Source organism: Aulonocara stuartgranti (genome assembly GCF_965226115.1).
Source record: "Aulonocara stuartgranti genome assembly, chromosome: 18".
NCBI classification, from domain to species: Eukaryota; Metazoa; Chordata; class Actinopteri; order Cichliformes; family Cichlidae; genus Aulonocara; species Aulonocara stuartgranti.
The window spans coordinates 36,476,639-36,488,342 of NC_138954.1; the positions used below are offsets into that span (position 1 = coordinate 36,476,639).

Below are 11,704 nucleotides of genomic sequence, written 5' to 3' on the forward strand. Positions count from 1 at the left end.
CGATACCACTTTTTTATGTCCGATACCGATACCGATATCATAAATTTGGATATCTGCCGATACCGATATGAATCCGATATAGTGTTTTTTAATCAACAAAACCGTTTTTTTTTTATATCTTGCTGCATTTTGTATAAGTTCATACTCAAGTTTAAAACAACAACTACACTAAAGCTATTCTGTTATACCTATATGCAAAAAAAAATATTTCATAGTTCAGCAACACTGATCAATCTAATAAACTTAAACCTACACCATCCTCCCTATTCTGGTATTTTAAAGAGTACTTAGCGTAAATATTAAGCAACCTAACTAATAGGGTTCCAACTCCCAGCAACAACAAAAATAAATAAATAAAAAATAGGGAACCACCCCTCACGCTCCACCTCATGATGCTTAATCAACGTAATCAACCTTACTGGACTAAATGACTACAGACCCGTGGCTCTGACATCTGTGGTCATGAAGTCTTTTGAGCGCCTAGTTCTCTCCCATCTCAAGACCCTCACGGCCCCCCTCCTGGACCCCCTGCAGTTTGCATATAGAGCCAACAGGTCTGTAGACGACGCCATCAACATGGCCCTACACTTCATCCTGCAGCATCTGGACTCCCCAGGAACCTACGCCAGGATCCTGTTTGTGGACTTCAGCTCTGCCTTCGACACCATCCTTCCAGACCATCTCCGAGACAAGCTTTCCCAGATGAATGTGCCTGATCCCATCTGCCGGTGGATCACTGACTTCCTGACGGACAGGAAGCAGCATGTGAGGCTGGGAAAGAATGTCTCGGACTCCCGGACCATCAGCACCGGCTCCCCTCAGGGCTGTGTTCTTTCTCCTCTGCTCTTCTCCCTGTACACCAACTGCTGCACCTCCACCCACCAGTCTGTCAAGCTAATCAAGTTTGCAGATGACACCACCGTTATCGGACTCATCTCGGACGGGGATGAGTCTGCCTACAGGAGGGAGGTTGAACGTCTGGTGTCCTGGTGCAGCCACAACAACCTGGTGCTGAATGCCCAGAAGACAGTGGAGATTATTGTGGACTTCAGGAAGCACACAGCTCCACTCCCCCCCATCATCCTGACTGACACCCCCATCACCTCTGTGGACTCGTTCCGCTTCCTGGGTACCACCATCACCCAGGACCTGAAGTGGGAGCCCACCATCACTTCCGTCATTAAGAAAGCCCAGCAGAGGATGTACTTCCTGAGGCAGCTGAAGAAATTCAACCTGCCAACACGGACGATGATGCAATTCTACACTGCAATCATCGAGTCCATCCTCACCTCCTCCATCACCGTGTGGTACGCTGGAGCCACTATCAGGGACAAACAGAGACTGCAGCGTGTTGTGCGCTCTGCTGAGAAGGTGATTGGCTGCAGACTCCCATCTCTGCAGGACCTGTACACCTCCAGGACACTGCGGCGTGCAGCTCGGATCTCAGCTGACCCTTCTCACCCTGGACACAGTCTGTTTGACCTGCTCCCCTCAGGCAGGAGGCTCCGGTCCATTCGCACCAGAACCTCTCGCCATAAGAACAGTTTCTTCCCCTCTGCTGTTGGACACATGAACAATAACCATATGACTGTCCCCACCACTAACACATGACCCTACGCTGTGTCACTGCATCATTCCATGTTTGGCACTGATCACCACCTGCACTCATGTATATATCATGTATATATCTATCCACTTAGCACTTTTAATTCTTATTCTTATTTTTATATTTTTATGACAGTATGTTTGCACTGAAGCACCGCAGCAATTTCCTAATGTTGTAAACCTGCTCAACATTTGGCAATAAAACCCTTTCTGATTCTGATTCTGATTCTTAATTTGATGCAGTGTGAAAAAAAAAGCACAGAAATCAATTATTTTTCAAGAAATATTAAATAGATTCAACATCTTTCTTCAACAAAATTGCAGACTGCACAGATGGTACCTTCCCAAAGGAAAAAGTACTATAGCTTACTAGGGTATATATATTAGACTTAATAGTCACTATATACAGTAATTGACTTCTATTCATTTTACATCAAATTAAAACTTTGGGTGTAAGATTCGGATAATTATTTATTAAAAGCTAGACATTTTAAATGAGAATAAGAAAGAAAAGTATGTCTTTGTGCCCCCTTTTCCCTGTTAATGCCCTATCGGGCCCCCTGGCTAAACTTTGCTAGATCCGCCCCTGCACAGTTACCAGCCGTCAGCTACGTAGAAAAAGATCCTCGAGTAGAAAGTAATAATAAATAAATTCTAACAACAGCTGATCAAGCTTAAACGTGCTGCTGTTGTTCAGCCGCTGGTTTCCTCTTTCTGGTGCAAAGTGGGCCAAAAGCAAACTAGAGACAGGACTCGCGACAGAAAAGCCGATCAGCTGATCGTTAAGCAGTTTCATGATTGAAGTAGCAGCAAGAAGAGGCAGTCGCTCCATATATCGCTTGGTAAGCTTAACGCAGGAATGCTTTACAAACATTCAGAGATGGACTTACACACTTGCTTTACTTCTCTCGGGGATAACTTTGTCGGAGATGAAATGCCGGGTTGCTAGCGAAGCTCCACATGCTATCCAGACCACCGACAGGTCCTGCATGCCACAGCCGCTCTATCACGTGATGCATACTGCTCCGACGTGCTTCGTGATATTTAATGGATCGGATTACATTTTTTATTTTTCTCCGATATCCGATCCAGTAATTTAGGTCAGTATCGGACCGATACCGATACGTAATATCGGATCGGTCCATCTCTACTAGAAATACAGATCAAAACAAAGGCAGCCTTAATGGGCCAAAACCAATATTACTGCTATTATTATTAAAAACAGAGATGTCTTCTTTTTAATGCTGCTAGAAGAACGCTGCAGATTGTGGAGCCTACGGGAAGAAGGCTGCTTCACAGTCTGTGGGCGTATAAACGAAATGCAGCATGATGGCAGTAGGATTTAGCCCAGAAGAGGAGAGAAATGACTGTGCAAGTCCAAGCCTCGCACTGATCTGTCGGGAACAGACTAAAGCCCGAACCTGTGGCTGCTAATGTGCTAATCCTGATTATTCAAAACACAATGAAAGTAAGCTGCAGTAGTGCAGCGTTAAATCTGGACTCTCCTCACTCCTTTCTGTCTGCTGGCTCTGATCGACTGTGAGCCATGAACGATATCTGCACACTGACGATGTTTGATCTCAAATCTTTGTCCCCAACAAATCTGCTGTTTGCAAAAGGAATCGTAACAGGATGCAGAGTCACTGGCCTCTGAAACATCAGGTAAACATCACTGCTATACCATTACAGCCTGCCTGGCCAACCTAGAGCAAAAAGCATCCTCAGTGTGTATCCACAACAATTTAACAGGTGATTTCTCTGTGAGTGTGTTTGGCTCCCAGGACAGTGACGAGCATCGGCGAGGAGCACCTGCACCAGCTGCCCCCTCCCTCCCTCCACCGTCCCCACCAGAGCAGCACAGACCCATCGCTGAGAGCGTTTACATCGTAATAGACGGACAGATGTTCACCTCTACGAAATAGAAGCAGGGCAGCAGGGTGACGCTGTCCTTGGTCTCCTTCCCGCCTTTCAGTCGCTCCTTGGCACGAGACATCACGAGCGCCCGCTGGTCTCTCCCGTTGCCGGGAGACAGGGAGCTGTACCTGATTCCCGTCGTAATTTTGCCGAAACTGCGGCCGACCCCCCCCTCCCCCTCGACCCTCCCTAGCTCCCAAGCCTCTAACGGCGGACCTCCATCGCCGGGCAAGGTGAGCTGGAAGTGTCGGTGCTTCCTGATGGGGTCCGTCGCCCCTGAAAATATGGTGGCTGGTAGGCTTTAAAAAGCCGTGCTAGCGCACGACTCCAGACACCGTCTCCTCCAGAAGTGTTGGACCGCTGTGGCGACACTCAGACCATTCATCGTGGAAACGTGTGTGATACTGAGAGATGAGCCCTTCGGTCACGCTGGTCCTCCGCAGGTACCTCAGAGACGCTCACCCACTCGCTGTCCTCCAGCTCTGCTGCAGCAGGTGAGCCTGGTTGTGTTCGCCGGAATAAGCGTCGATGGTTCCTGTCGGGCTTTTCAAAATAATCTCAAAGTACTGCTTTTTGTTTGTTTCGGCTTTTTTTTATTCAGTAAATGCAGCACAGTTGCTATATATATATATATATATATATGTGTATATATATATATATATATAGAGCACAGGAAAATGAAGAAGAAAAAGATGTCCCACTATGCACCCATTTAGCCAGGAAAATGTACTGTACTTTCCATGTTATGTGACTGTTTTAGAGTCACAGACCCACTTGTGAATAGTTTTTCGTGGAGTACATGTCGATTATTGACCTATGAAACATATCAGCAAACTTGAGCTGCCACTTTGTTTCTGTTTTTGCCTGACAGAACTGACGACATTCCATAAATTTCTAAGTTATCAGCTAAACAGCAAAAATGTTTCCAAAGACTATGTATGTATCACAAATACACACTTATCTTCTAATTACTATACTTTCACTCACCAACACTGAAGCACAAACATCTTGCAGTTAAACAGTTCGATGCTCTAAAACGGGGGTGTCAAACTCCAGTCCTCGAGGGCCAGCATCCTCCTTGTTTTTGAGTTATCCCTGCCATACCTTCTGCTGATTACCTGGATCAGGTGTGCTTTGCCAAAAAGCTACAAAGGCAGGTTAGTTAGAAAACAAGCGAGACAGCGGCCCCTGAGGCCTGGATTTCGATACCTGTGCTCTAAAGGGTGACAACAGTGCAAAAACGGTCATGCCATACTGTAAACATGCTTTTTTAAATGTACTGCTTGTGTTACATGGACGTTTTGGGGGGGACAGACTCACTTTTTGAGCCAGTCACGAGTGTTAGAGGAGGGATGTGAAATTTATTTTACATCGTAGGCCACATACAGCTGACTTTGATCCTATGTGGGACAATTCATTGGCCAGACTATCCTGTAATCATAAATATAATGTTTTCATTAATTCACAGAAAATGTCATTTTTAAAATGTTTTTCTTATAACTGGGGACTCGCTGTACAAGAAAAATAAAAAAAGTAGTAGCTAAAAACAGAAAAATAGGAATTTTTCTGTCATTTATCTCTTAGTTAATTATTTTTGTGTGATATAAACTGGAATGGGAGAGGTGTTTATCAATGGGAAAAGCTGTAAAACAGTTAAAAGCTCACATTTTCTGAAGCTGTCCAGTGGGCCAGACTGGGGTCTTTGACGGGCTGATTCTGGCCACCAGGCCTGCAGTGTTTCTGACTTCAGCTCTACAGGTTAATTGACACTTCTTCTGTAATAACTACACATATTTTGACATATTAAGAAAAAATACTATAACAAAATCAGGTAGTGCCACTTTGCTCAGCAACTGATCTTTTTTTTACTTCCAAAATATGTTTTTTGTTGTTGTTTTTGTTTGTTTGTTTTTTTAAATATAGCGGTGTGCATCTTCTCCTCCGGTATGTGCACTGCAGACAGGCAGGTTGGAAAGAGTCTGATTTCGGGACATTTTTATTTCCCAGAAAGTCTGACAAACTGTTTATATTCCAAATGTAGAAGTTGTTGATATAATGGCTGAAATTAGCCTAAAAAATGTTACATTTCCTTCAAATTTTCCGCTTTAGATCTCAGTTAAGATGAATACAGTAGCCTATTATTAAAAATAAAATAGCTGAAAACACAGATGTGTTGCATTTTGAAACTGCAGAATGTTTAAAACATGTGGAGGAAACTCGCTAAGCACATGCCTAACATGATCTACGCCTTTGCTTCTGCTGTATCAACACTAACCTTTGAATCACACGTGAAAATCCATCTTCTCAACACACGATCTTCGGAAAAAAATCAAACCTGATCGACGCACATGACGTCACATGTTCTAAAAACCTATTTTCTGCAGCGCGCTTGAATGAATATGAAGGATCCTTTCTCTCAGCACTGGGCCGTAATGTTGTGTAATATGTGGGACACGCAGCCCTCGGGCCATGCTATGGCCGTGGGACACAGCCTGCTGTCAGTGCTGTAACAGGTGATCAATCCCATCACCCACGCTTAGCTTTTCATGAGGAGAGAGAGCTGGAGTGCAGAGAAGTCACTGATCAGGAAAATAAATCATTTACAAATATGATAAATAAACTAATCTAAATACATTTCTGCACTGCATTTTAAGCACATGGTGAAATCGAAAGTGGAAACGGACTGGCATTTTATAGCACCTTTTATCCAAGTATTCATACAGTGCGTTACAACCCGGCATCCACAGGCAGCTCAGAATCACCACTTAACCTACAGGCGAGTCTTTGGACAATTGGACAATGATGCTTATGTATGAGTGTTAATCCTCTAAGGCAGGAATGGCCCAGCGGTCAGTTCTGCAAAGTGTGGAAATTACTGAGACGTCATAAATACAGGGAGTGCAGAATTATTAGGCAAATGAGTATTTTGTCCACATCATCCTCTTCATGCATGTTGTCTTACTCCAAGCTGTGTAGGCTCTAAAGCCTACTACCAATTAAGCATATTAGGTGATGTGCATCTCTGTAATGAGAAGGGGTGTGGTCTAATGACATCAACACCCTATATCAGGTGTGCATAATTATTAGGCAACGTCCTTTCCTTTGGCAAAATGGGTCAAAAGAAGGACTTGACAGGCTCAGAAAAGTCAAAAATAGTGAGATATCTTGCAGAGGGATGCAGCAGTCTCAAAATTGCAAAGTTTCTGAAGCGTGATCATCGAACAATCAAGCGTTTCATTCAAAATAGTCAACAGGGTCGCAAGAAGCGTGTGGAAAAACCAAGGCGCAAAATAACTGCCCATGAACTGAGAAAAGTCAAGCGTGCAGCTGCCAAGATGCCACTTGCCACCAGTTTGGCCATATTTCAGAGCTGCAACATCACTGGAGTGCCCAAAAGCACAAGGTGTGCAATACTCAGAGACATGGCCAAGGTAAGAAAGGCTGAAAGACGACCACCACTGAACAAGACACACAAGCTGAAACGTCAAGACTGGGCCAAGAAATATCTCAAGACTGGTTTTTCTAAGGTTTTATGGACTGATGAAATGAGAGTGAGTCTTGATGGGCCAGATGGATGGGCCCGTGGCTGGATTGGTAAAGGGCAGAGAGCTCCAGTCCGACTCAGACGCCAGCAAGGTGGAGGTGGAGTACTGGTTTGGGCTGGTATCATCAAAGATGAGCTTGTGGGGCCTTTTCGGGTTGAGGATGGAGTCAAGCTCAACTCCCAGTCCTACTGACAGTTCCTGGAAGACACCTTCTTCAAGCAGTGGTACAGGAAGAAGTCTGCATCCTTCAAGAAAAACATGATTTTCATGCAGGACAATGCTCCATCACACGCGTCCAAGTACTCCACAGCGTGGCTGCAAGAAAGGGTATAAAAGAAGAAAAACTAATGACATGGCCTCCTTGTTCACCTGATCTGAACCCCATTGAGAACCTGTGGTCCATCATCAAATGTGAGATTTACAAGGAGGGAAAACAGTACACCTCTCTGAACAGTGTCTGGGAGGCTGTGGTTGCTGCTGCACGCAATGTTGATGGTGAACAGATCAAAACACTGACAGAATCCATGGATGGCAGGCTTTTGAGTGTCCTTGCAAAGAAAGGTGGCTATATTGGTCGCTGATTTGTTTTTGTTTTGTTTTTGAATGTCAGAAATGTATATTTGTGAATGTGGAGATGTTATATTGGTTTCACTGGTAAAAATAAATAATTGAAATGGGTATATATTTGTTTTTTGTTAAGTTGCCTAATAATTCTGCACAGTAATAGTCACCTGCACACACAGATATCCCCCTAAAATAGCTCAAACTAAAAACAAACTAAAAACTACTTCCAAAAACATTCAGCTTTGATATTAATGAGTTTTTTGGGTTCATTGAGAACATGGTTGTTGTTCAATAATAACATTATTCCTCAAAAATACAACTTGCCTAATAATTCTGCACTCCCTGTAATTCCTGTTCCTTTTCCTGGCATGAGAAACAGCTGGAGCAAAGATGATTACCAGTAACTTCTATAGACGGTATTGCTGGCTCCATAGTTATTGATTAAAAAAAGTGTGGGGGTCAGGTAAGGGTAGCAGGAGGCACATTTCCAATTATGTTTAATTACTCATTAAAGATGGATAAGTACACCAGCTGGAAGATATGAACCAGGGCAAGTCTCCCACCCCAACCTGCAGAAATAACAGTTCACCACATTTGCTGTAAACCTTGATTTGGATTATATATTTTCTTTTTTCTTTATTGTGATAGTTTCATAATAAGCAGATTAAACACACTGAGACAGAAACTCAGAATACAGATTCATCTGCTGGTTCCCAAACTTCACAGTTTTAACTTCTTAAAAATAAGTTAACTGTAAATATTGGTTTAATTTTAAGCAATGATTGAAAAGTTATCAGCCATTAAAACATCTTATTTATATTTTCATTCACCTGAACAAGGATAAGCACTAAAATCAAAATGTACAAGTTATGTAATGACTACAGTGTTAAAGTTATGCATATACAATGACTGTGCAGTGACAGTACACCAGAATATGTTATGTATCAGCCATATTTATAGTGCTGGGGGTTACATGTGGGTGGCTTTGTAATAACTACAGCAGTATCTCTCCTGGTGGCTGAACAGTATAGGAAGAACAACTCTTTGGAGTCTTTTCCTGCTGCCCTATAGTAATTAGCATCCCAAGGCTCTGATACTTTTGCAACATCCCGTGATAGAGCATATCTGCTATATGTCATGCCTGAGCATTACTAGTGCTAAAGCTCACTAAAACATGTAAAAGAGGCTTAAAGAAAGAAAGAAACTGACCTGTGGTCTGATCCTCATCATGTCCTCATGGCAAGCATGCTTGGTTGTATACTACACTCTGATGGGCTCGCACTGTTTTCCTCATTCTGCTATTCTCAGCTCTGTTGGCACCTAAAGATTCTAGGCCAGCTAAACCATGCCAGTCCAATGGGGGATAACTCCCCCCCCCCCCTCCCTCTCGCTCTCTCTCTCTCTCAGTGCAGTGCAATCCGGTTGTTCAGTCTGACGTCACTAGCCGTGTCTGGGTCTAAACTCCGCTGCAGGTCCATATATCAAACGATCACTATGGCATTACTGAGAGTTGAAAAACTGTCTAAAGTCTTTCATCTTTAATAAAATGATCAGCGTTCTGCTCTACCAGGTGTAACAATTGAGTTTAACATCCAGGCATCCATGAAAACGGAATTTATGACATTTAACGGAGTTAGAAGATAGCAGGGAGTTAGCTCGCTAGCTTCTATCTAAATACAATATAGCATGTCCTGACTGCGGGGTTTTGGAAACAAATTCAAACGTACAGCTCTGTTATCACTTCCAACATAAATGAAGACAGAAAACTAAACAGCAGTGACGTTTGTAGGGTTACTGAAGTTTGGCTAGCTGATATATAATGATGTGCTACGTGACTGCTAGCGACACAGCTATGTTAGCATAATATAAACAAGCTAACTTTTTTTCCACTCGATAAAAGTTACCGTGAGTGTTCTCGGTGGTCAGGAACAAATGTAATCGCATGGCAGGATGCTGTAAAAGGACCAAACTTCAGCCAGGAGAACAACTGAGATAATCCATCCACAATACGAGGTTAGTCATTCATATACTGCTGCATGGGCTGGGCTGTAGCTACATCCTAAGGTTTTAAAAACTGAGCTTAAATAAATGATTAGTGGTAATAAAAGCCGAGGGAGGTCAACAGGGATCACTGACTGTTTTAGGAGCTTTTTGAGATCAAATAGAAGAAAATACATAACATTAAACATGTTAACAACACAAAAGCCATATTAAACGCAGACTACTTTAGACCCGGAAGTAGGATTCGTCACGTCATCACTGAACAACCGGATTCAGTGGGGATTTTTTTTTTTATGTTTTGCCCTCCTCCCAAATCCTTCCATCCCCATCACACATGCAGGGGCTTAAGGTACAGGTGTGTCACTGAGGTGCGAGGTCAAGGTCAAATTTATTTCTACAGCACATTTCAAACAGCCGATGCTGCACAAAGTGCTTAACAATATAAAAATGGTATTAAAAAGCAACAATGTAATACAATAATAACAATAAAAAACAATAATAGGACAATAAAAGAATTAAAACAATAACTAAACTAATTCAAATAAGACCAGAATGCCTGGGTCATAGTGTGTTAAAAGCCAGGGCATAGAAATGTGTCTTTAGTAAAGATTTAAATTGCTCAAGTGTTTGTGCAGATCTAATATTTAAGGGGAGACTATTCCAAAGTCTGGGACCTGCCACAGAGAAGGATCTATCACCACAGGATTTGAGATTAGTCCGTGGGATGGACAGCATTAGTTTTGAGGTAGACCTCGTGGTTTTTCCTGGAGCACAAACAGAGAGGAGCTCAGACAGGTAAGGAGGGGCTCGGGCATTAAGTGACTTAAAAACAAAAAGTAAAAGTTTAAATTGGATCCTGTAGGAGACAGGAAGCCAGTGTAATGAAGCTAAAACTGGGGTTATATGCTCTCTCCGTTTGGTACCATGGCTGTGGCCCCCCCACACTCCCTAGCAGATCGTTACATGGAGAAACCTTTGGAATACAAGCAGGCTGATCCACACAGGTATGCACACAGGTGTACACACGGGTGTTCACAGACGCGGACTACAGCTTTCTTGGCTGCTGCCTCAAAGCACATTGTGCGCTGTCTATCTGTATATCGTTTATTATTTAGTATCTACTGATATCTACTGCTAGCTAGTTTATTGTGATGGTGCCGTTTTTTTTATTATGTTGCTCTTTGTTGTTTGCTTTCTCTTCTGTTTTTGTTCTCCATACGGGTGACCCAGGTGTTTGTTTTTTTTTCTTTTCTTTTCTTTTTTTTTCTTTCTTCCTCCCCTTCTCACCGTCTCTTCTCCCCTCTGGTTTTCTTTCTCTCCCTCTCTTTCTTTCATTCTTTCTCCCTGTCCTATCCCCCAGTCATGTCTGTCCCGTTTGTAGCAACTGAAAATAAAATAAATTCATAATTATAATAAAGGTCAATCAATCAATCAGTCTTTATTTATAAAGCACTTTTCATACAAAAAATGTAGCACAAAGTGCTTTACATAGTTAAAAGCAGCCCACCCCACCCTCCAACTCACTCCCCACACTCTCATTAACATAAATGACACATATCCCCCCCCCCCCCCACACACACACACACACACACACGCGCACACTTAAAGAGTAAAATTGGGCTGGGTTCGCATGAGCCAAGTGAGGAAACACTATAACAGGGAGCCGTCTGCACCGGGAGCCGGTCACAGACCGCAGCCTCCAGGCTGGGCACACAGCAGGAGGGAGGCAAAGGAGCCCCCCAACCAGGCTGAGAGGACCCCCAGAGACCCAGCAGCCACGGTCGATCACAGCCCCGGTGCAGAGAGCCCCCTCCGAGGAAACACTCGAGATATGACACAATAGGATATATACAGGGTAAAACGATAAAATAAATAAGAACAGGATACAATATAAATATAAATATAAATAGAGTAAGAAGATTAAAAAATGAATAAGAATAAAATCAATAAATATTAGGTAAAACCTAAATTAATAATATAAATAGAATAACAGGATAGAATAAATAAGCATAAAATAAATAAACGCTAAGTAAAAGCTAAATTAAAAAGGTGGGTCTTGAGCCTGTTCTTAAAAA

The 11,704-nt window shown here is 42.8% G+C and overlaps 1 protein-coding gene across 2 annotated transcripts in view; it reads right to left on the reverse strand.

Moving 5' to 3' along the window:
- The window catches only part of LOC309693618 (phospholipid phosphatase-related protein type 4-like), an 80,094-nt gene extending 71,117 nt beyond the window's left edge, over positions 1–8,977 (reverse strand). The window contains exon 1 of one of the 2 annotated variants that reach the window (XM_082513019.1): positions 8,838–8,977. In XM_082513019.1, coding sequence (XP_082369145.1) covers positions 8,838–8,858 — 21 coding nt within the window. In that variant the 5' untranslated portion in view covers positions 8,859–8,977. Of the gene's footprint in view, positions 1–3,514; positions 4,125–8,837 lie in introns of those variants that run through there. The other variant, XM_082513018.1, reaches the window with a different exon arrangement.
- Between the last annotated feature and the right edge of the window lie 2,727 nt (positions 8,978–11,704).